The sequence below is a fragment of the Notechis scutatus genome, chromosome Z (genome assembly GCF_049901735.1).
Source record: "Notechis scutatus isolate UNSWTSFEM ecotype Mainland chromosome Z, rNotScu1.2, whole genome shotgun sequence".
Lineage (NCBI taxonomy): Eukaryota > Metazoa > Chordata > Lepidosauria > Squamata > Elapidae > Notechis > Notechis scutatus.
Window position 1 is genome coordinate 60511080 of NC_142025.1, and position 27005 is coordinate 60538084.

Consider the following 27005-nt stretch of genomic DNA (forward strand, 5'->3'; position numbering starts at 1 on the left):
AAAAGAGGAATAGCATTATATATAAAAGTCACTATAAAAGCGAAACCAATCTATCATGACAATGACGGGAGAGTGTTAATGGTGGAAATATTGATGAACTGTAAACAAACAATATGGGTGGCAATTTATGTACCAAATGAAAGCCAAGAAGAGTTCTATGATAAATTACATAAGAAAATAATGGAACTGGAATATGAAAATATTTGTATTACAGGAGATTTTAATGCAATAGCAGATGCAGAAATGGACTATAAAACACAAAAGATAAACAAAAAGAACAGAAAAACATTACCAAAATCTTTCTTCAAAATGGCAGATGAATTAGCATTTCAAGATGCATGGAGAGAAATATATCCAAAAAATAAACAATACACATTTTACTTGAACAGGCATCTGTCTTAGTCCAGAATAGATATGATGTGGGCAACAATGGAGTTAATTACTAACATACAAGAAATAAGTATTGAAACAAGCACTTGGGCAGATCACAATCCAATTAAAGTAACATGGAAGAGACAAAAGAAGATGTCAAGATGGACAATGAACAATTTAATATTAAGAGAAAAGGAGTATATTAAACATACGGAAAAAGAATTGAAATTCTTCTTTGAGAAAAATAGAAAAGAGGAAACTTCGTTACAAAACGTATAGGATACAGCAAAAGCTTATATAAGAGCACTAACAATAACATGGGAAAGAGAAACAGAAAGAAAAGACAGGCACAAAACATATTAGAAGAATATAAAAAGTTGGAGAAGAAACTTCAAAAGAACCTGCAAAAAAGGATATACAAAACAAAAATGAATTTAACAAAGCACAAGTTGGAAATAATAAAGAACTAGCATAAAAAGCAAGGCACGGGGGGCTGTATGCAGCCCATTTAAGCCACCAGAGGCACCACGAACGGTCTTTTGATAGTTCCATGCTAATCCCACGGCTCAGATTTAAGCACCCCACTGACTTGCGGGCCTGGAATTTGACACCCCTGCACTAGAGGATTGGGAAAATCCCCCTTACATCCATCTAATCAGGTAATAATTTATGCCTGGGAAGAACATTTTAGAGAGCTACAGACCCCAACTATGAATCCAATGAGAGCCAAATCAGTTTGGACCAAATTCTTACTGGCCCCATCAACCGGAAGAGGTCTCCCAGCTGATCAAATCCCTTAAGGTTAATAAGGCACCAGGGGCTGACAATGTTCTGCCAGAAATAATTAAAAAGAACACCAGTTGGTGGGCACCTCTATCAGCATCTCTTTTTACAAATATAGATAAAATGGACCGTATGCCAATAGATTGGGGATTAGAAATTATTATACCAGTCCACAAAAAGGATAACAGAAATGACCCAGGCAATTATAGGCCCATTATTCTTCTGAGTGTTGTTAGAAAATTGCATGCCAAACACCTAAATTATAAACTTCAGGATTGGCTAATTTCAGGGGGGAATAATCAAAGATGAACAAGTTGGATTTAGAGAAGGAAGATCAACAATGGATCATATCTTGGTATTACACCATCTGGTTCAAAAATACACATATTTAAAAAAATCATTTTTTTTGTGTGGCCTTCCTTGATTTTAAACAGGCCTTCGGCTCAATATTTAGAAATACCATCTGGGAGAAATTAAAACTCACTACTATTGATAAATACCTCCTCTGCCTCATATAAAAATTGTATGCTAATTCCACCTTGAAAGTGAAGTGTAACTCTCGAGGGACTTTATCCAGCCTAGTAAAGGTACAAAAAGGAGTATGACAGGGTTGCATTTTATCCTCCTCCCTCTGTAACTTTTACATCAATCCCTTGATTGATCTTTTGCAGAACCCTGACTTACACTCTCCTAACTTGGCACAACATAAAATCCTGATCCTCTTACAGTATATGCCGATGATGCTATTATGTCACAAATGCCCATTGGACTGAAGAGAGCAATCACAGCAACAATACGATACTGAAGACAGAATAAGTTGGTCCTTAATTTTGACAAATCGAAAATTTTAGTTTTCTCTAAAAGACCAATTCAATACTCCACAATTTAGAACAAGTTAGGATATTTAAATACCTTGGGGTGGTTTTCCTCTCACAAGGTCCATGGAAGGTTCATCTGGATTTTACATTGCAATCAGCCCTCAGATTTTCACATGCCATAAATATTTCTTCTTCACAGGGGGAGGATGATTAATCCCTGCTTCCTCAAAACTCTTCGAGGCCAAAACATTGGTGCAAATTTTTTATGGGGCACGTAAAGACTCACTAGAAATCATGCAAACAAAATTCCTGCAAGCCATTTTAGCTGCACCCAAAGGTACACCAAATGCCCAGTTAAAGATTGAGACAGATTCAGGTAAGACCCTTGAAGCTCATCATTATTTATTGACTAAAAATATATTTCTTCCCAGAGGGACCGACTCCTTTAGTATTGACAGATAACTTCCCCTCCTCCTGGAAACAGGCAATAAACCATAAACCGGGCTCTTATGGGCTGTCCCTGGCAATTTTAATATCCCTAAGCTTTGACCAAGCTAAGCAAGCAGTCATTAATAGAATAAAAGACATGGAGTTCCATTCAGAAATAAATAGGTTGCTCTCCATAGTAGGACAGAATTAACTAGCAGGTGTGGGAACCATTAAGATATTTAGAGGACAAGATATGGGGAGGGCGGAGCTGATGTCGCAGTGGGATGATGGGTGATTCAGGAGCTCCTGAAAAGCCATCGATACCCCTGCAGCTGGACAGTCCATTTGGACCTAAACCGTCCCAGAGAGAAGGGAGCACATCCTGTTGACACTGCAAAGTCCCTGGTTGATCCAAGGGAAACTTCTCAAAGCAGCTGCAGAGGAAAGCGGCCATCAAGATTTCTGGAAGGTTGGGACAGCTCCAGAGCAGAAGAGAAGACAGAAGGAACGTGTGTCGGAACTGGGTGAGATTTTTTTTTAAATTTTACTTCATTAAGAATGAAAGAGCACCTTAAGGGGAAAAGAATTTTGAGAAATAGAAGACAGAAGAGAGAAGTTAGCAGCAACAGAGCATGCTTCTGTCAAATCTAATTATGAATATTTTATTACATTTTTAACAAAAGATCAATTTTTTAACTAGACTAACAATTTGGAAAACATAAATTTTTAATTTTAATTTTAACTTTAAATTTTTAAATATTTTTCCCTTTTTGCTTGATATCTATTAACTTATAAATTTTAAAAATGAAACTTTTTTGGGGAAGCTTTTTGGGATACAACATAACAAAGAAGTGAAAGCAAAGTAATAGTGCCACCTAGAGGTTACAGAAAAGTTGGAGAGATCAAAGGACTGAACTGGTGAGAAAATTGTTTTTGACTGCAGACTGAAGAAAGCAGAACTTGGATTAACTGGCAGATACTTTTGCTTGGGATTATAACTATTTTGAAATGAGGAAGACAGTAGCAACAGCATCTTTGATCCCTACCTCCTCCTCCCTAAGCCCAGCTGGTCAGTGATCAATACAAGCTGTTACAACAGGAAAAGGAAAAGGAAAAGAAAAAAGTTTTCAATTCAGGAGCTAAAAATAATGATGCAAGCAAAAAAAAAAAGGAGGGGGGAACTGTGTTGAAGAGAAAATTGAAAATATACAACAGATGATGATGAAGAATGAAGAAAGAATGCAAAAGATGGAAGAAAGGGAAGATCGGACAGAGAAAAAAGTTGGAAAAATACATAACAGATTAACAGTAGTGGAACAAGACAAGGGAAAGGGAATGATTGCTCTAGAGATGGACAGAGCTGGTTTTTATCTAAGATTTCAAAATGTTGAGGAAGAAAAAGGAGAAAACCTTGCAGAAATAATGACAATAATGCTGGCAGAAGCTATTGAGATACCAAAAGAAAGAATGATGGATGGAATTGATGAAGTATTCCGAGTGTATACTAGATAGCTATGAGAAATAAGCTACCAAGAGAAGTACATGTGAGATTTACCAAGAAAGCAATTAAAACAGAAATATTACATAAAGCAAGAGATGACCCATTGAAATAGAAAGGGAAGATGATCACAGTCTTAAAGTAAGTGCTGAGAAGAGTGAGGGACTTGAGAAGAGAGTATCAATTCCTGACAAAAATTCTAATTAAGAAAGGAGTGAATTATAGATGGTTGATTCCAGCAGGCTTGATGTTTACCTGGCAAGAACAAAGACACAGATTGGACTCAATAGACAAAGCAGAGCTATTCTATGATGGATATTTTAGAGGAAAAGGAAAGAATAAGAGAGGAGGAAATAATCAAATTTCAAGAGGAGATAGCTGAAGAAAGGGATAAAGAGAAAAGAGAAGAAAGAACAATGAGAGCAATAAACCCTATATATAACGTGTAAACAATGGATGAAGAAAAGAAGCTAATATCAATAAATATAAATGAATTGAATTCGGCCATCTAAAGAAAAAAGACTTTTCATAAATTAGAAAAATTAAAACCAGATATAATCTGTCTACAAGAAGTACATATTAAAAAACAATATGTTCAAATTCTGGATTATCCTAGAACTGGGAACTTATGTGCTTCATTGTCACAACAAAATAAAAGAGTAGTCTTATATATTAAGAATACAATAAAAGCTAAACTAATTTTTACAGATGAAGAAGGGAGGATATTGATGGTGCAAATAAAAAATATTTAGAGGACCTGATCTTCCCAAAACATAGAATAGCATTCTTGAGAGTTAGATTTAACATCCTCCCCTCAGCATTCCTCCAAGGCAGGTATAACAAGACCCCAATAGCAGAATGAGTATGTATATGTTGAAAAGGTGAAGTCAAAGATATCACACGTTTTATTGCACTATGAGTTATACAGAATTTTTAGGTTATTGCATATTCTCCCCTTATTAGAAAGATTACCAGGGAAGACATACAATTTTTATGTAGACTATCTCCTCCGGGATTCAAACCCGGTTATCACATGTGCAGTGACAACATTCTGTGTAGCTACAACGACCAATTACAGAATTAAAAATGTTTACTGCACCAATGTCTTGTAGATATCTCTAACAATTTTTAGAGAATCTATATTTACACATATAACCAAGTATAAGAGCTATATTGTTTGATACCATGTATATTAATTATTATTATTATTATTATTATTATTATTATTATTATTATTATTATTATTATTATTATTATTATTATTATTATTATTATTGATATCTTTTAACACTATTGTAAACAGTAATAATTTTGTCTATTGCTGGTCTGTGACCGTAATAAAGTTTATTATTATCCTTTGAGTATTCTTTATTGAAGAAAATAATTGTTACCTGAACTGCAAACATTTGATATTTCTGATCAGCATCTTATGAGGCTACATTTTCAATGACTGCAACTATAAATCTCAGATGTCTTCAGGGGTCTGAGAGTTTCAGTGTTACCTACGTTTGAATAGCATCAAGGCCTGCCATTTTCATCTTCAAGAGACGGTCTTTCCAGTAGAAACGGGGAATCCGGGCATAATGGATGCTGCCTGAGATGTAGCGGAATGGTTTCCCATCCTTAAGGAAACAGTTGCGAGCATAATCAATTTCAAAGCTTCTCTGGGATGTAGCCTATGAAAGAAAATTATTTAGATAAAAACTTTAATTTGCCAACAATGGAAGGCAATATATAATTTAAAAATTGTGTGTGTAAAAATTGCCCTTGTCAAATATAAATTGTGTCACTTTTAACCTTAACCTTAATATTCAATATAATCCATTCAGCTCCAGGATGACTTGTGTTCATTAATTCTATCACAGCAGACCCCAGTTTGACTGTATTTAAATTTGGCAATTTAATGTAAAATGTAACCTGTCATTACTAATATAAATTCAATGCTTGTACAAAAATTGGATTGTGATCCTTGGGTTTTCTTTTGCTTAAAAGAACAATTTATAGTAAATTATCAAAAATATATGTTAATATTTGACAATAGCAATAGCATTTACAGTCATATTACACTTCATGGTGCTTTTACAGCCCTCTCTAAGCGGTTTACAGAGTAGGCATATTGCCCCCAACAATCTGGGTCCTCCTTTTACCGACCTCGGAAGGATGGAAGGCTGAATCAACTTTGAGTCGGTGGGACCTGAACTACTGAACTGATGGCAATCAGCAGTCAGCAGAAGTAGCCTGCAGTACTGCACTCTAATCACTGCGCCACCTCAGCCCAATACAAAAGTAGGTTATATAAATGGCAAATTAACACAGGGGTCAGCAACTGTAAACACTCAAAGAGCCATTTGGACCCATTTTCCACAGGAAAAAAACACCAGGAACCACACAACCTGGGTGGGTGTGGCCAACCCAGCATCACGCACTCCCACCTAGTAACATGAACCCCCCTTTCATGTCTTTATTCCATCCTTCCCTCTCCTCTGATTTCACCTTCCTTCCTTCCCCCTCTTAATTTTACTTTCCTTCCTTTCTTCCCCATGTTCACATGGCAAGAACAGAGACATAGAATTGATTCAATTGAGAAAGCTGAATTATTTTACACAGAATATTTTGGAGGGAAAGAGGAGGAGGTAGAAAAAGAAATGTCACTTATTGAGTTCCAAGAGGACTGCCAAATGGCAACCGAAAAAGAAGAAGGTGCAGTAGGTGGAAAGGCGGAAGTCAAAGAACAACGTGAATCAAGATCTACAAGAGCTGCTAAACCTAACTACAAAATATAACCATGGAAGAGAAAAAACTGATTACAATTAATATAAATGGACTTAACTCAGCTGTTAAAAGAAGGAAAACTTTCCATAAATTAGAGAAACTAAAATTTGATATAATCTGCCTATAAGAAGTACATATCAAAAAGCAACATGAGCAATTGCTCATACAGCCCAAACTAAGAAAAATATTTACTTCTTTGACACAATGCAAGAAAAGAAGAATGGTTTTATACATTAAAGATATTATCCCAGTGAAATTGATCTATACCAATGACGATGGAAGAATACTAATGGTGGAAATAATGGACAATAATATGAAAACACTCCTGATTGCAATCTATGCCCTGAATGACAATCAAGAAGAATTTTATAAAAAAATTACATATGAAAATAATTGAACTGGACTATGCTAATATAGTTATGATGGGAGATTTTAATGGAATTGTAGATAATAATCTGGACTACAGAAAACAACAAAGCAAAACAGAAAGACTCTCCCTAAATCTTTTTTTTAAATGATAGATGAAATAAATTTTAAAGATACATGATGAGAAAGAAATGCTAAGACTAAACAATGCACCTTTTATTCAAATAGACATTTATCTGGTCCAGAATAGATATGATATGGATGTCAACAGAATTGTTAGCTAATATTCAAGAAATAAATATTGAAACAAGTACTTGGGCAGATCACAATCCAATGACAATTAAATGGAAAGGACAAAGAAAAAGATCTAGATGGACGTTAAATAATACTATATTAAAGAAAAAAGACTTCACACAGTGGATGGAGAAAGAACTGGCTTTCTTCTTTAGAGAAAACAAAAAAGAAGATACATCAATCCAGAACGTATGGGATACAATGAAGGCATATGCCAGAGGCTTGATAATAGACTATACAAGGAAAAGAAATACCATGAAAAGACTAGCCTCTAAGGCATTAGAGGATGAGTATAAAGGATTTGAAAAAGAGCTACAGAAAATGCCACAGAAAATGATCCTTAAACAAATCCCAAGAAAAGTGAGGGTCATAAGACAAGATTATAAATTTCTAGCTAATTATTTAAATAAAAAAGGAATTCCATTTAAATGGTTAATCCCGGAAGGGATGCTAATAACATGGAAAGAGAGAAAAATTAAAATAGACTCTATAGAACAGGCACAAGACTTCCATGAACAGTTAACAGGCACGGATGACCAATACACTAAGGAGGAAACCAAAAGGAATCTGCAGGAAGACCGTAATCGCTACAGAAACAAAAAAGAAGGACCTCTTCAAAACCAAGGGAACGACAAACCACAACCAGAGAGAGAAGAACTAATCCCACAACAACCGCAAGAAGAAAACCGAATTATCACAAGACAAAAAACTAAACAGACCTAGGTAAATGGAGGAAGGAAAGAAACTCCTTTCTATTAATATAAATGGTTTAAACCTAACATCTAAAAGAAAAAGGATATTAACCAAACTAACTAGACAAAACACCGATATAATATGTCTACAAGAAACACATATTAGGAAAAATGATGAAAGATATTTAATTTGCCCGAAACTTGGAAAGCTATTCATGGCACCAGCAGACAAACATAAAAAGAAAGGAATTGCAATATATGAGAAAGATGATGTAAAAGCAGATCTAATTTGGTCAGACCTGGAAGGAAGAACTCTGGTTGTACAAATCTTGATTAATTCTATTACATTTTTATTGGTAGCAATCTATGCTCCAAATGAAGAACAAGGAAAAATTTTTAAAGATCTCCACCAAAAAATAATAGGTTTTGAAAAAAGGAACATTTGCATGATAGGCGACTTTAACTCTATTGCTGACCATCAAAAAGACCATAGTAATGCGAATAAGAACAAGAAAGGGAAAAGAGAATTCTCTAAGCCCTGTAAGGATATGATGAAAGAACTAAACTTAGCAGATTTATGGAGAAAACTAAACCCAGAAGAGAAACAGTTTACATATTATTCCAATCTGCATAAAATATGAACAAGAATGGACATGGCCCGGATGAATGGGAATTGGCAAATGAAATAAAAGAAATCAAAATTTTACCAAACGAATGGGCCGACCACAACCCAATTCAATTAATTTGGAGAGGTAGGAGAAAAATAAAAAAAAAGATGGACACTAAACACTCATTTAATAAGTGAAGAAGAGTACATTAGTAAGCTGAAAGAGGAATTAATTTTTTTCCTAAAAGAAAATAACAATGAAGCAATCTCGAAACAAAATATTTGGGATACAATGAAGGCAATCATAAGAGGAATAACAATCTCTTATAATGCTATAAGAAATAAAAGAATACATGCCCAATAAAACAAATTACAACAACAAATTAAGGAATTAGAAATCCAATTACAAAAAACTCCTAAAAACCAAAGAATACAAAATCAGTTAATAACAACTAAACACAAATTGAACCTATTCGAACAAGAAAAAATGGAAGCAAACTTGAAAATGACCAAACAAACTTATTTTGAGTATGCAAATAAACCAGGAAGGTGGTTATCTCACAAACTTAAAAAAGGGAAAGAAAAGAGATTGATACATCAACTAATGGATGAGAAGGGCAACTTACAACACGAGATAGAGAAGAAAAAAGATATCACTCACAATTACTTTCAAAGATTATATAAAAAGGAAGTAGTTAACGAAGATAAAATAAGAAACTATTTAGAGGAAACGAATGATAAAGTAATTGGAGAGGAATGGTTAGAATTACTAAATAAAGATATTATATGGTCTGAATTGAAGTCAGCAATAGAGAATCAAAGTAATAACAAATCTCCAGGACCAGATGGGATTCCGGCAGAATTATACAAAGCAATAATGGAATTAGTTGGACCACTGATGTTGGAAGTGTTTAATGAGGTACTTCTAGCAGCTAGGATGCCAGACTCGTGGAGGGGAGCGTTGATCTCGCTAATCCCGAAGGAGGATGCAGACCACAGATATATTAATAATTACAGACCGATCTCACTTCTAAACGCTGATTACAAATTATATACCTCCATTATAGCTAATAGATTAAAACAAGTTTTAAACCCACACATTCACAAAGACCAAAATGGATTCCTTCCATCCCGACAAATAAAGAACAACCTAAGAACAGTTATTGATGTCTTAGAATTTTATGAAGCCCATCCAGAGAAACAATTCGCACTTATGTTCTTAGATGCAGAAAAAGCATTTGATAATCTAAATTGGCATTTTCTAATTCAAAAAATTTACAATATGAGTCTTGGCACTAAATTTGAAAATATTATAACAACAATTTACAACACACAACAGGCTAATATATTAATTAATGGGGAACAAACAGGTCCAATAAATATAGAAAAAGGTGTTAGACAGGGCTGCCCCCTCTCACCTCTTCTCTTCATATTTGCCCTAGAATCACTATTAATACGCATTAGGCAAAATTCTGAAATTAAAGGAGTGAGGATCAAATCAGAAGAATATAAATTACAAGCGTTTGCTGACGACATGGTTTTCTTTTTGGAGGAACCTATAAAGGATACAACCTAATAAAAGAATTAGAACGATTTGGCGCAGTTGCAGGACTAAAAATTAACAGAAAAAAGACAAAATTAATGACCAAAAACTTAACAGAAAATCAGAAGAAAGAATTAGAAGTAATGATGGGGATACAGGTAACAAAAAGAGTCAAATATCTAGGAATATGGTTAACACCACAAGGTAAATCACTTAAAGAGAACAATTATGATAAATTACTCCAACAAACAAAGAAAGATTTAGAAACCTGGAGCAAGTTGCAGCTTTCTTTATTGGGCAGGATTGCTTCGATTAAAATGAACATACTACCAAAATTTCTATACCTATTTCAGACAATTCCAATCAAGTTACATAAAAAATTATTTGAAGAACTAAATAAGATAACACTCAAATTTATTTGGCAGGGGAAAAAAGCCAGGATTAATGTAAAGGCATTACAAGACTTCGAAGAGTAGAGGGGGACTAGCTCTTCCAAATTGGGAATTATATTATTTGGCAGCCACCTTACTATGGTTAAAAGATTGGGTGAACCCACTTAATAAAAGAACTCTATTATTAGAAGGGCACAATCTCCAGAGAGGGTAGCACGCCTTTTTATGGGAAGTGGGGAAACCCAAGCAGTCTTACTTTCATAGACATCTTATTAGGGACTCACTATTAACTAACTGGAAAAAAGTACGCAAAAAACATTATCTAAAAATACCGATTTGGCTATCAACAATGGAGGCAATGGTACATCCAAATAACCTGGATATAACAAAAATGATCAAATACAAAGATTTATTAGACCCACAAGGAAAACTGAAAACACGACAAGAATTACAAGAACGAGGATTTAAAATTGATCAGTGGTTATATATTCAAATCCACAGTAGATATAAACAAGACAACAAAGACTTTGGAATTTATAACAAAGTACTTAGACAAAATTTTATTAGGACCAAATAAAAAGAATATATCTAAATTCTACAAATACTTACTGGAAGTAGAACTAGAACAAGAGATAGTCAAAGGAAATATGATAGCCTGGAGCAGGAATGTTAGACGAAGTATTACACTATCAGAATGGGAAAGGATTTGGAACAGAAATATCAAGATCACAAAATCAGCAGCTTATAAAGAAAATGCATACAAAATGTTTTACAGATGGCACCTGCCCCATTCGAGGTTGGCGAAAATGCACCCCAACACGAGTCCAAAATGCTGGAAATGTAAAAGCATAGAAGGAACCTTTTTCTACATGTGGTGGTCATGTAAGGAAACCCAGAAATTTTGGCAAAAAATTAGAAAATGGTTGGAGGAGATAACCAAAGAACAAATTGAATACAAACCAGAGTTCTTCCTACTAGGGATTTTCGACAAACAATTATCCAAAAAGATGAAATATGTAACAATTCACATTTTAACTACGGCCAGGCTAGTGTTTGCTCAGTGCTGGAAATTACCTTACACACCCACAGAACAGATGGTTATCCAGAAAATATTAGAGTGCGCAGAAATGGACAAATTAACTCTAGCCTTAAAAAACAAAGAGTCCTCAATATATTACAATAACTGGAACCCCTGGTATAACTGGTTAATTCAGAGATAGACCGTTTATAAGAGAAACTTAGTTGAGGGTAATTCAAGTATAGATACCAATAAGATGTGCGCATACGATACAATTTAAGAAGAATAGATCTTACAGACTGTCAAAAAGGATATTGTCTTTTTTAAATGTTTCTTTTCCATTTCTCTCTCTTATTTCCCCCCTTTTTCTTCCTTTTTACATCTCTCTTTTTCTTCCCTTTCTCGGCCTTGTCAAAGCCTTGTTTTTTTGTGTATGTATTGTAGATCTGTTTTTAATTGTAAAATTAATAAATAATGGGAAAATTCACGACTGTCATTAATAGGGAGAATATCAACAATCAAGATGAATATATTACCCAAAATTTTATATTTGTTCCAAACAATTCCAGTTAGGCTTGGAAAAGATTATTTTGAAGATTTAAATAAAATTGTGTTGTATATGGCAAGGTAAAAAAGCGAGAATAAAGTTAAAGCTTTTGCAAGATGCCAGAATAAGAGGAGGATTTGGTTTGCCTAATTGGGAGTTGTATTACCAAGCTACAAATTTGATGTGGGTTAAGGAATGGATAACATTAAGAATACTAGACTGCTGACATTAGAAGGACATCTGTTGTTGGGGTGGCATTCTTTTCTATGGTATAAAGGAACTAAAACACAGGGGTATTTTAGAAGACATTATATATGGGAGTCTCTGTGGTTAAACTGGGAGAAGACTAAAAGACAATGTTATTTGAAAATTTCAGTCTGGCTATCGACTATTGAAGCATTTTCTTATCCTATAATATACAAAAAGGAACAAACAGTTAGATATGGTGAAATATTGAATGAAAAGGGTGAACATAAATCTATGCAAAAATTAGAGGAACAAGGTATAAAGATGAATTGGTTTTCATATGCGCAAATACATTCAAGGTATGATAAAGATTCTAAAACAGAAGGTTTTTATAATAAACTGACTGATTTAGATAAGATTTTGACAGGTACTGATGAAAAGGTGATTAAAAAATTGTATGGATATTTACTAGAAATTAAACTAGAAGAACAAGAAGTTAAAGAAACAATGATTGCTTGGGGGAAGAATTTTGGATATGGGATTTTGGAATGGCAAAAATTGTGGTCTCAAAATTGTAAAATGAGAATGTCAACAGCATATAAAGAAAATTTGTATAAGATGTTTTACAGGTGGCATTTTCCCACAACAAGAATAGCAAGAATGTTCAAGAACAAATCTGAAAAATGTTGGAAATGTCAGACACCTGGCTCATATTACCATATGTGGTGGACTTGTGCGGATGCTAAAAAATATTGGACTAAAATCCACACGTGGTTGGAAAAAATGACAAAAAAGCGTATAGACTTGAAACCAAAGATATTTTTGTTAAGCCTGGATTCCCCAACGGGTGTTAAGGAAAACAAACTAAACAGAATGTGCAGCGAAGTCAGATAGGAAGACAGGTAAATGTGTGAGATAAGTTTTCTAGTTAACACGCAGTAAAAATACAGATACGCTTGTGCTATCAAAAATATAGTTTATTCCATTTAAGAATTATAGCATAGTCATATAAACGGTCCATTAGTCATATATCAATTTCAGTCAAGTCTTGTCGGGGATACTCTATTTGCAAAGTCCGTGTTGAATAGCCAATGTCAGTTCACTTACAATAAATCAGTCCAATCTTTATTTTCTCTCCGTTGAGAAAAATAAAGACTCCTTCTTCTCTCCCCGTTCCAGCAAGAACGCAGTCATCAATCCATCAAGTAATTAGGGATCAGTAAGCCAGAGAGAGCGAGCTGCAATTGCCTCGCTTCTTATATAGTGCTTATACAACCACACCCTTAATTACATTCTTGCTGTTAAAGTTACACACACTTTAACTAACAAACCATGATACCATATTTATTATTTTTACCCAAAACAGTTAGGGTAAACAATGTTATCCCTAACAATTTTTATTGGGAATTTTACCTGAAATATATAGTAAATAATTGAAATACCTGATTGTAAATGTATTAACAGCGGCTAGGATTGTATTTGCCAAAAACTGGAAAAATGAGAAAATACCATTACAGGAGGAAATCATTAAGAAAATATTGGAATGTGCTGAAATGAGTAGATTGACATTTGAAATCAGAGAACAAGATGATAAACAATTTTATAAAATTTGGGATCTATTCTATCAATGGTTAGAAAATAAAACATGGTAATGAAATATGTAGATTCTTAGAAAATAATAAATATATAAAGATGTATTCTTTTCTTATTATATCTATAAAATGATTGTAGGATAGATTTGAGATGACAATATGAACTGTCATAAAACAAATTAAATTAACAAATTAAGTAAAATATGGATTATTTCGTAAAACATGAATGAATAAAAGTATAGTCAAATGACTGATTAACAATGATATTAATGTATTTAATATTTGATTGAAAATATGAGAATATACACAATGTAATTGTAATTGAAGACTACGAAATGGAAGCACAAAACAATTTGTAAACCAACCGACACACTGTATGTATATACATGGAAGATGGCTTGATGTTTTTATGTTTTGTTTGTCTATGTTTGTCTTAAAAACCAATAAAAACTTTTTTAAAAAAAGATCTGCGAACAATTAGAAGCAAATGAAGTTGTAATTAGTAGCCAGCATGTGTTTGTTAAAAACAGATCATGGCAAACCAATCTTACTTTATTCTTTGATAAAGTGACTAAATTAGTAGACCAGCAAAATGCTGTGGACATAGTATACTTAGATTTCAGTAAGGCATTTGACAGAGTAGACCACAACCTACTTCTTGGTAAACTAGAAAAATGTGGAATAGTCAAAATACCACCAGATGGATCTGTAGCTGGCTGACAAACCATATTCAACAAGTAGACCCTAAAGGTATTACATCTACATGGAGAGAAATAAGCAGTGGGGCACCACAAGACTCCATCTTAGGCCCAGTACTCTTCAATATCTTCATAAATGGCTTAGATGAGGGAATAGAAATTTGCAGATGACACTAAACTGGCAGGAATAGCCAACACCCCTGAAGATAAGCTCAGGATCCAAAAAGATCTTGACACATTTGGAACAATGGGCCCTATTCAATAAAATGAATTCTAGCATGGAGAAAAGCAAAGTTTTACATTTAGGCAGGAAAAAAATCAAAGGTATAAGTACAGATTGGGCGAGACCTGGCTCAAAAACAGTAACTGTGAAAGGAATGTTGGAATCCTGGTGGATGATTACTTGAATATGAACCAGCAGTGGGCAGCAGCAACAGCCAAAAAAACTAATATAGGAAATCCCCAGGTTATGAATGTTCCCTTAGCAAAATGTTCAGTTATATGATAAGCACCATCTAGTGTTTATGAACAAGTCCCAAAACAATGAATCTTGCAGCACCATGGGGCTTGTTCACCCTTACAAACTACCGCAGAGGCTTTGCAACATTCATCCTGCTTGTTGCCAGCCGAAATGGAGAAGTTCCATTTTGGCTGGCAACATGCTGGGCAAAGCCTCTGGATGCCTGAATAGAGCATCAGAGGAGTGGGTCCACCCCTCAGAAGGTCCATTTCGGCTCGCAACATGCTAAGTGAGGATTGCGGAGGCCCAAACGGAGCTTCCAAACCCAGCGGGAAATAGCCGGCCAGCAATCCCCACTGGAGGCAAATACATAGGGATGCTGAACCAGGAGGTCTATTTGCAAAGCTAATAGACAGATTACAATTTCCACACTGGAAGCACTTAATAAGGAAAGCCTGGTAAGCTGGGGAGCCCCCATAACAACATACATACATACATACATACATACATACATACATACATACAAAAATAGGGGGGGGAAATAGTAAAAATATTTTTTTAAAAATAGCAACATGGCTAACCAACAGTTGCAAAAAAGTAGCTAAGCTGGGGACAGCAGGGAGTGAACAAAGTAAACCTATGAAGTTAACCTGCAGGAAACTCCCACAGCAGCCCTACTATGCCAGGAAAATACTCTACTGCCGAACCCCCACCCCAAAAGAAGGAGATCGTACTGATGAGCCACACGACCCCTGCGTGTGCTTCATCTGTACAGAAGCACTTAAGGAGGATGAGAGTACCATGAAGTGATCTCTATGCAACATGTATGCTCACCACAAGTGCTTGGGGCTAACCAAAGGCATTGCCCAGTTCCTTCAAGCAGTTCAGTTAAAGCCTCCCAGATCATGTTTTTTTTTTTTGAAAATTTTATTGATTTTTAGAAACAAACAAACAAACAAAACATAAAACATAAAACATCTTTTTTGAAAGCAGCATAATCCCAGGTTACATCTCTTCGTACAGACACAAATTCAAGTTCATGCTCATTTTTATATTCCATTCCATATCTTATTACTATTCTACATTTTCTATATAGCTTCTCCCCTCTTTTAACTTTCTTAATTTTATTTTATTTATTTCATCTCAATTCAAATCATTGTACTTATATTCTTTGTCTGTCCTGTTTCAACTGTCTACTATCTTTTCTCATTGAACAAAATTTCTCCTGTAATCACTGATTGGAGTATGACGCCTTTATATCTTTCCCCTACAATTATAACACTTAATATAATACATAACTTCCGTTCGGATTCTGCTTGGTACATTCTAAAACTACACACTGTATTTTAAAAAAAGAAAAAATTATAAATGTATAATATAATTAAAACAACAATCCATACCAATTCAATTCTATCATTAATATTAATATTCATTTAAATCTTAACATTTTACACATTACTTTTCAGATAAGTATCATACTTCTATGGGAACACTTATAAACTTTCCATAGTTAATTCCCCCCCACTTCACTTATATTTTATAAAACATTGAGTAATTAAAATGTTCCCGTTCCTTCCTAATTCAATTCTCTCATTTATTTTATTTCATTTATTTTGTTCACAAAAGTTTCACTAAATTACACTGACTATTTTATCCCACTTTTTAATCATACGTTGTTTCCAATTTTCTAACATTATTTCTATTACAAATATAACAATACAATCTTATGTACCTTCACAGAATCCCTTTTTCAGTTAAATTTTCACCCATTATCTCTGAATGTCCTGTTTCTTTACATCTTGCTCCAAACCTTTGTAACTTCTCTTCCTTTCCTTCTTCCCTTTCTTCTTCTCTCTCCCCTTTTTACCCCCGTCTCTCCACCTCCATTTCTCTCTTCTGTATTCCCCTTTTCTGTTGCTTTCCAACTTTATATCCACTTTTCAAATTATTTCCCCCTTTTTTGGCTGTTTTTTTAAGTTTTAAATTCTCCATTCTCTTTCCCCCATCTCGTAGATGCAGATCGCCATTTCTAAGAATTGAAAAATGGAGCCAAAGAAGCCCTTCCCTTCTTGTGTCTCTTCTTTATATTTTTTAAATTCCATTTTCAGTTCATCCATAAGTGATGCCATTGTAGAATTTTTTTAAACAGCCACCCAATTGTTTTTAATCATTCAAATATAATATCCAAAAATCCCAGTCACCAAGCAATCCAAATACACACAAGCTGTTTCTTTTTACACTTTCTTCTTTCTTCACTTTCTCTTCCTGGGGTTACTATTTAGTTCCAAAGTTCCAGTTAAAATGTATCTTTTAGAAGTCTTATTGAAATTTGACTTTAGATTCTTTTGAAGTCCAGGCAGTCTCCTCCTTCCAAATCCTGCCCTTATTCTTTTCCTCTCCCTTCCTCCTTATAGAAAAAAAGGATTTTTTAGTGTCCAGAAATCTTTATTGTCCCTTTGGCATTTAATTATATTTTCAGCTTAATTACCTATTAGTGCCAAAGTGGATTTTTCCAATTTCTTATTCAGCTCTCTTCGTTGTCAATGTGAGGAAGGAGAGTGAAGGAAAAAAAACTTTCCCTTTTCACTTTCTTTTGCTGCTTCTGAGTCTTCTTTGGGAGCGTTGTTATCTTTTATAAAATTTAAATTCCAGGGTACCTTAGTTGTTGCTTTTTATCCCGGTCAGCCAAAACTGTCACTTCTTATCTTCCTCTTGCACTTTCTTTTCTGGTTGAGTGCTTCTTTGAGGTGGCCATTTCTGACCACCGCTCCTACCGCCTTCAGGAAAGGGAGTTTGGCCAGCTGAGGAGGAGAGATGCAGCTCCCCTCGACCCTGCTGGCGATCTCCCCCCTCTTCACCACCTCTACGGGGTGGCTTAGCCCCGAAGCCAGCTGGCTCAGGGCGCTCCAGCAGCAAGCCCAGGCAGAAACCGTGCACAATCGCGGATTCCTGCCTGCCGCCGAAGCCCTGCAAACTGGCCAGACTGGACAAATTTGCTGTCCTACTCAAACGGGTCAACACCACAGAAGCGTGACTAGCATCCCTTGAAGGAAAAGAAATTACTCAGAAAAGCAAAGCACCAACATCCTGAATTCCTATCCCTACCCCAGCCGCAAGAAACCGCTAACCCTGTAACATTCCCATCATTGTTAAAGATGTGATTGAACGTGAACAGAAGCATCCCAATGCTATCTTATTTGTCTCAGCTGCCTCTGAACTCCTGAGCAAAGCAAACAGTACTCACACTTTGGTGCAGTCATGTTTCTGCTTTATTTTGAGAACTCAGAATTAACAGCAGCAAGAATGGACAATCCGTGAAAAGCCAGTGCTGTTGATAATTTACATAGCATCTAATATGTTGTTCCACCATGGCATTCACCCTCTCTGCTGCCCTCCTGCATGCAGGATGGAACACTGAGGAAAGCCCTTGGGATGACTCAATGGACTTCAAAAACTCCCTCCACAACTTAGCAGTAAATTGTACACCTCCGTCTGAGATTACTCTACAAGGTACTCCATGGAGCCTATAGATATGCTTCACGAACAGTTTCGCAAGTTTTTTAGCCTAAGGTATCTGTTACAGGCTGTGAAGTGGGCTTGCTTAAAGAATAAGTCAATAACAGTCCAAATCACAGTATTTCCTCCACTCTCAGGTAACTCTACGATAAAGTCCATAATGGTTTTTTCCCACGGCTTCGTTGGTTCAACTTGTTGAAGGAGGCCAGGGGTTTTTCTGTGTTTCATCATGGGACAAATTGAGCAAGCTTTTCACATAGTCCTTGACATCAGGTTTCATTTTTGGCCACCAGAACTGTCTCCTGACTAAATGCAGGTTTTTTAAGAACCTAAAGTGTACCCCCAACCGCGAGTCATGGCTACGCTTCAGTACCATTAGCGTATTGGGTACATAATTTTTTGTCCCTTTCCAAGCCAATCCTTCGTTCATTGTCAAATCAGTTTGATGTTCAATAAACCAGCGGTTGGTCAAAAGGGCTGCTTTCAACTCAGTCATCAGTTTATTTTCTAGGTGTCTGGGGCTGTGATTCGCTTGGCCTTGGGTGGTTACTTGGCCTGCAGGTTGGGCTTCTGATATCATAGTTTGCACTTCTTCCTCTTGACAACTGTCAAATTGGAGTTTTCTCGACAGGGCATCCACCAGTATGTTTTTCCCTCCTGGGATATATTTCATGCTAAAGGTTGCCAGTCTAGCACCATTCTTACTTTTTCAGGGTCCATCTCAATTCCCTGGTTGGACACTCAGTAGCCTAGATAATCCAGTGACTCTGTGGAATTCGCATTTTGACAGCTTTACATATAAACTTGACAGCTAAAAGATTTTTCAGCACTTGACCAATTTGACATGTCCTTCGATGGTTTCGCTGAATATAAGAATGTCATTCAGGTAGACAAGGACCCCTTTGTATAGGTGTGGATGTAAGACTTCATTGATGAGTTGCATAAATACTGTGGGGGTCCCTTGGAGTCCAAAAGGCATGACTTGGAATTGGAAATTATCCAGTGGGCAGTTGAAAGCAGTTTTCCATTCGTCTCCCTCCTTTATGCCGACTCTGTAGTAAGCTTCTCTCAGATCTAGTTTGGTTAAGACCTTGCCTTTAGACAGGTGATTTAATAAGTCCTTCATGAGGGGGAGAGGGTACATGTTTTTATGCATACTGCATTCATGCTCCTAAAATCCACACTTAATCTTAAGCTGCCATCTTTTTTTTTCTTTGAACAGCACTGTGGCAGCCAACCTAGATTTGGCAGGTTCAATGAAACCTCTGTCCAAATTGTTATCGATGTATTTTCTCAACTCAGTCATTTCAGCTGGTGTCATGGAATACACCTTTGGTTTGGGCAGTTTTGTCCCAGATTCTAATTCTATGGCACAATCAGTGGCTCGATGGGGAGGTAAAACATTGCATTCTTGTTCACTGAACACCTCAGCCAAGTCCCTGTATTGTTTGGGGACTTGGGGCACACCTGGAGGAGAGTCTGAAGCAGTGACTGTTACTTCAGGTTGGGTGGCAGTTTATTCGTGGGAGGAAAGAGGGCAGTGGGCCAACCCCTATTATGATTTCTTGGTATCCATCCTCCCACTTGATGGTAGGGGCCCATTTATCCAGCCAAGCAAGTCCCAATATGACAGATTCTAACATCTTTGGAGCCACTACAAAATATGAGTTCACGGTGTCTGCCCATCTCTAGTTTGATCTATTATGGCTTCTATCTCCCCCGCCTCCCCCATGTCAGGCACCACCAACTTCACTTTGACGATAAAAGGTGTGATGGCAGCACTTACCATTGGGTCGTCTTCTTCATCAGCTTCTCTGGGGAGAATTTCTCGGGCCGGAAGTTCATTGCTCCCTTCTGTGTGGAGGGGACCTTCTACAGTGTGTCTAGCAAACCAGCTAGTGTCTGGAGGCTTCCTTGGATTTCTTCGACCCCTGGTGGCTGTACTAGACCTTGGTTGTGGAGCTTGTGGAACAGGTGCAGGAAACAGACAGTCGGCTGCTCTATGGCCATCCTGGCCACAACAATAGCACTTTACCATTTTTGTGGGTCAGGTAGGAGCAGCTTCAGCCAGTCTGGTTAGAGGCCGTCTGGCCACAGCTCTCCTAGGAGGGCCTTCAGATAGGTGGGTTGTTTTTTTTGTGGGTTGATTTCCCTGTCTAGCCTAGGGTCATTGCATAGCAATTCTGCAGAGTCTCGGGTATTCTCTAATGTTACAGGCCTTTTTTTACTTCTGGGTCAATAGTGTTCTTGAAATAGTGCAACATAATTCTTTCAGGCCAGTCTATGAGGTGGCTTGAGACCCTTCTAAAGTCCTATACAAAGTCTTGTAAGGGTTGCTTGCCTTGTTTCATTACCATTAACTTGTCCTCATTTTCTCCAACTCTGTCAGGATTCTTGAACCTAAACCTAAGGAGTTTAATGAAGGCATTGACATCCTGTAGTTCTGGGGCTTGTTCATAGTTCAGTTGAGCCACCCAATCGGAAGCATCCCCCTCATTCATCCATCTGTGATTGCAGTGACCAGGTCATGATCTGTTGCATATTGGGCTCCAAAGTGATCTATGTGGGACCAGATCCGAGTGAGGAAATAAGCAAAATGTTCATGTTGTCCATCAAATGTTGCTTTAAAAGCCGTCTGGTCTGAGGGGGGTGGGTGGGATCATCATGGCAACTGTGGGTTGAGCTGGAATGAATGCAGCCTGACAAGGAACATATGAACCTTGCAGGGGTACTCCGTGGGCCGGCTGTGTTGGGGCTCTCTGGAAGAAGGGCCTTTGCAGGGTTGCTCCAAGGGTGGTTGATTTGGCACCTGCCTTGAAGAGGCCGTTTGTTGCATTCTTCCCCATGATGGGAAGAGGGAGGTTGGCTGCTGCCTGCTGTCTGTGCAGATCCCTTTGCTGAGAAGGAATCACTGATTCTCTTTAGGGCCGGGGTGCTCCCGGACCAGGTGATGCAACAGATGCTGGCATCCACCGGCATTGGACCCACCCTTGACCAGGATAAAATCCCCACCCTGGAGGGGGGGGGGTAATGTGCAGGGGATAATCTCCTGTCTGGTTGTGGAGGGGGAGAGCTTGGGGTTTGTAACGTACCCAATGTTGGCTGCATCTGCCATCTCTCCCTTGAAACTCGAGCCAGCCCGGCTGGGCTGCTTCATAGACCCCCTCCAACCGATGCCACAGTGATTCCCCCTCCACTTCTCGGACTAGGGAAAGTAAAGGTGGGTTGCATTAGGATCCAGCTCATCTGGAGAGATTGTGGCTGTGAGACATAACTTTCTATCTTAACTTGTTGGAGTTGTTCTGGGATTCCTGCCAATGACTGACTTCAGGATGGAGGCCACAAGTTGCAATCCCAATGTCCCCTCCGCTTCTCCACTCTGTTTCATGAGCTGCCCATAGAGCGCTTGAGAAAGAGAGGCGTTCAGGCAGCTTCTCCTCTGGTCTCATTCCTGGATTCAGCTCCATCTGGCAGCTTCTCCATGAGTCAGTCTCCTTGGGCCAGGCTCCTAACCTCCGTCTCTCCTCTGCAACTTCTAATGCCTGCATCACCTCTTCAGAAGAGGAGCTGGGGGCTTCAGTTAGTCCTCTGGTGTCCAGCCCCTTCTGTATCTTCTTTCATCTTTGCTGAGTCTTCGCACTGCTCCATCTTTGGAATCAGTGCTGGGCCTCTTTTGGGGTGCTGGAGTTTGTTAGAGATTCGGGATAATATCAGCATTCCAACAAACCTCCATTCCAATCAGTAACTCCAAGACAAACATATCTCAAAAGTACCTTTATTAGAAGAGCACCTGGCACATCTGTGGAATCCTGAATCTACGTTTTCGAGCTTTCCACAATTCTCCAAATTACAAATTCATCCCCCCTTGTTCGTCATCACATCACATGGCCCAATCATGATCCATCCAAAAGAAAGATCATTATTTCATCCTGCGCCATACTAAATTACCTTGAACAAAAGAATTTTGTCTACTTAGAGCTACTTAATTGAAATCACCCCCTTCCACTTTCTCAGGCTATGTGGCAGAGTGGAATATGGCTTCTAAAGGCATCCTGAATCAATGAACGCCCCAAGTTCCTCCACCTGATTTGTCCACCTATTGTATAATAAGACTGGTATGATAAATGGGCAGATGGCCATACTTACCATCGGATCGTCCTCGGATCCTTCTTCCCGAATGTCACCCTTTGGCAGCCCAGAACATCTGGGTAATGTGGGATCTTCCTCTATTCGTTTGTCCATAGTGGTGTTAGTGTGTAATTGACTTGCACCACTTGATCTTTCTACTGCCTGCCAGGCACCTCTGCTCGTTCGGCCAAGACCTCGAATAGGTCTTGGAGTGGTGGTTTTTGCTAGACGTGGTCCCGGTCCCAATGGCAGAATAGGACAGTCCACCTCTCTATGTCCCTGTTTATTGCATTGAAAGCACCTAAATGAGACGCGATCTTGTGGGCCACTAGATGGGCGCTAGAGATACTCAGAGGGATTGTCTGGCTGGTAGATTCCCGCCTAATCCCTGACCCACCATCTCCTCAAGCTCGTAACCGCCTTAGACCAGAATCCAGATCAATAGCTGTCTGGTACCAGTCTTGCAGTCTCTGTGGTAGACCCCTGTACAAACAGGCTTGGCTCAATTCATGGTCCAGGCCTCCTTTAAACAGATGTATCAACAGTTTTTCCAGCCAGGCATGAAACCAGACAGCCACCTGACAAAACTCACTGACATAGTCCCTTGCCGGCCAGACCTGTTGCCTTAAAGCCAACAAGTCCTCTTCAGCCTGTTGTCCCTTCGAGTTATCTTCAAACTGGGACCGTAAGGCCGACAAGAAGAGACTAATGTCAACTAGTGTAATTCGGGGGACTGTTCTCAGTATAAATCCGCAGCCCACTCTCCAGCCACTCCATCTAACACCTCCGTAACAGCTACCACCTTAGCCCATTGGGAGGGGTAATACCTTCCATACAAGTCTATATAGTCTAGGGCTAGGAATACTGCTATATGATCTGGGCTAGGAATACTGCTACCCTATCAGGGTCCCCATCAAAGGAGGCATGAAAGGGGAGAAGGACCCCACTTCCCTGGTTGTGGCCCCACGAGGCCCTGTTCCAAGATTCTGCCAAAGTCTCGCCTACCAGGGTTCCCCTCAGCCCTAGACGGTGGTGTCAAAGAACCCATCATAGCATGGGCCCATCTAGACTGCAAATCATATCGGTCCAACCCTCTACTGACTTCCACCTTCGGGCTAGAGCTAGTTAACGGACCTCTAGTGATTACTGAGGGTGCTACACTTTGTCTGCATTCTGTCCACTTTGTTGAAGATAAAGGAGGTTCACTTCCCCAAATTGCAGTTGGAGCATATCAAGAATTTCACTACCAAGCACCGCCCAGCCACTTTCCTCCCATTCAGGCCACCTGCGCACCCACCAATCTTTCAACTGTCCTGGTCCTGATCCAGGGCCAGTTTGGATAAACGGTTCACTAAGTCGTACTTCTTTGCGAGCTCTTGAAGCCTTTGGACGGACCACCTGCTGCGTCGCTCCCAGCCATCTTCCAATACCTCCACAGCTGCATCTGCTTCAACTTCTTCTTCCAGCTTGGATCCTTTCCTTCTGCCATCCTTCACCACTTCCCTCAATACATACATAGATCAATCACCATTAGCTTTCTCTCAGCTGCCTCTGAACTCCTGAGCAGTTATTCACAAAGCAAACAGTACTAACACTTTGATGCAGTCATGTTTCTGCTTTATTTTGAGAACTCAGAATTAATAGCAGCAAGAACGGACAATCTGTGAAAAGCCAGCGCTGAGAGCTAGATTCTCTCAGCGCTTTAAATACCTCTTCAGTAATCCATCATTAGGTTATCCAGCATCCGCCCGGAATGGTTAAAGCCACACCCTCCTAATATCCACCCACCATCCTGCCTCTCTTACCACACCACCATTCCTATAGCCCATCTTACTTCCTATTCCATGCTATCTCTCTCCTATGCTATCCTGTTACCTCCGTGCTTCCCCGCGCATTCCAACCCCTGCACTCCTCGCAGCCACCTTCATTAGTCCAGCCTGGATCTGTGTGTATGTGTGTGTGTGTGTGTGTGTGCACACGCACCCTTCCATTTCACAGCAGCTCTGATGGATTCCATGCCAGATCGACAAGCCTGGTTCACCAGGTAATTGATGCTTAGCCCCGGTCTCCTGGACAGCTGCAGCCTGCTGTTGGCAACCCCTTGTGCCCCATTGATGTGTCGGGCTCCAAACAGGTCAGAAAGCAACTGGAGCCCAACAATTTGGACACAAGGACACCAACGAATCAAATGACAAATGCAAAGGTTCAAGACTTCATCAGCAACTTCCAGGCATCAACCATCTCTCCTGATGAAATCATAGATGTTTCCTGTGATGGCCGTGAGTTCAAGAACAGTGACAGCTCAGTGCCCCCATGCTTGTGCAGTTTGTAAGAGTGAATCCAGCAAACACAAATTTATTTCCACAATAGACACACTCACTGGAAGCTGCACAAACCACAGGAAACTTTGTTCATGGCCCAACCTATCCATACTGCAACATGCCCGTGTCCGCAAGCTTCGCTCAGAGCTCAACTATACCAGGATCAAGGAGATACGAGTATTCCAGTATTTGAGGGCCTGCCACAAATAAGAGGGTCAAATTATTCTACAAAGCACTAGAGGGCAGGACAAGAAACAATGGTTAGAAACTAATCAAAGAGAGAGGCAACCTGGAATTAAGGAGAAACTTCCTAACAGTGAGGACAATTAACCAGTTGAACAGCTTAGCTTCAGAAATCGTGGGTGCTCCATCACTGGAGATTTTAAGAAGAGATTAGACAGTCATTAATCTTCGCTATTATATATTGAAGATCTTATTCATATCTTATTCAATTGCTGTTTGTATAAGGGGGTGAGAGATAAGTACCTTGATCCACATTATTCTGTCCTTTGATTCAATTGTTGGACATAAAGACAGATAGATTACTCTACAAATTCTTCCATATAAAGTTTATTTTATTGGATTATATTAGGTATCCTCAAGGTAACTCACAGTTATGTTGAGATTCATCTAATGTCCAATTCTTTGCATAATTGAAATTGTAGTGTAAAATGATAGTAATCTTTCCCCTATTTCATCCCATGGTAGTAGAGCCAAAGGAGAAGTGCTAGCATGAAGCTAGGGTCCGAGCAAGAATGAAGAAACCTCCCCCAACCCACCAAGGGTCAACCCAGTGACCAATCAGGATTACAGATGTGGCCACATGACATGAACTACATTTCCCAGGATACCTTAACTACATTTACCATGATGCATTCCCTTAAGGGGACAGCTCCCAATTCCTAACTAATTATCCAAATTCTCATATACTGGCTGAGCACACTCCCCGCCTGGAATTATAAATTCCACTATTAACTAAAGAGCAAGTAACTGTATAACTAAGATAATCAGTAAACATTAAGAAAGCATCAAACAAGGCAAAGCATGCAAAGCTTGAGGTTCAATCTTCAAGTTCAGCCTTTCTCCGCAGCAACACTAGGTTGGTGACCGGTCTGGTGTAGAGCTTCTTGGTGAAAGTCTGCTGGTTGCTTCTGGCGGCTGTTTAGGTTGGACAGGTACTCTTGCTTCCAACGGTTCTAAGGGGTGTTGACAAGTGGTTGAAATGGATGTTGCGAAGACATCTGCCTGTGTAGAGCATCTTAGTGAAAGTTGTTGGTCGCTGGCAGCCTTTTAGGGCTTCTTAGTGAAAGTCTATTGGTAGCTGGTGGTCTTTTAGGGTGGACCGGTATTCTTGTTTCTGATGGTGCCAAAGGGCGTCGGAAGGCTGTTGGAATGGATGGTGTGAAGGAATTTGCCTGGGTTGGGACCTGCATCCGATCAACACAGACTATTCCTTGAAGGCAAAAGGGGTGCCTCTCTGACTACTTCAGTGCAAGCTAAAGCGTCGAGGGGCATCTACTCCTAACAAAAGCAAAATCTTGGCTTCAGGATCTAAAGTGGGAATGTGATAGGCCATGTGCTGCAGGTGAGGTATGCTGCTTGCTACCTCTGGTGTTGCAATCTTGCTGCGGTCGTCTGATATCCCATCCCATTCTAACACAGGTGGCAGTGGGAATTGAGAACTCCCATCTAATGACTCTATGCAGAGTCCAGTAACTCTCCTCCCCGCCGTGCTTCATGGTGCGGTGCACGTTGATATCGTGAAGTGCACCTCTTCCTTCTGAACATCAAAGAGGTTGAAGAATGCAGACCTGGCCAGCGAGTGATCGCTCTGAGGATCCAGTAATACATAAATCTTCACTACTTCTTCTGGGCGTCACTTGGGGTAGACGTTGGCTAAGTAGATCTGATGACACGAGCGAGGGGCTGGTGTGTTATCGTACACTGCCGTGCAATTGACACTCACCACTGGC

At 38.8% G+C, this 27005-nt stretch overlaps 1 protein-coding gene across 4 annotated transcripts in view; it reads right to left on the minus strand.

Moving 5' to 3' along the window:
* Positions 1–27005, minus strand: part of GLB1 (galactosidase beta 1) — a 102191-nt gene that overhangs the window by 69115 nt on the left and 6071 nt on the right. For all 4 annotated transcript variants that reach the window (XM_087948290.1, XM_087948288.1, XM_087948287.1 and 1 more), the window contains exon 2: positions 5407–5576. In XM_087948290.1, the coding sequence (XP_087804416.1) occupies positions 5407–5576 (170 nt within the window). The remainder of the gene's footprint in view (positions 1–5406; positions 5577–27005) is intronic.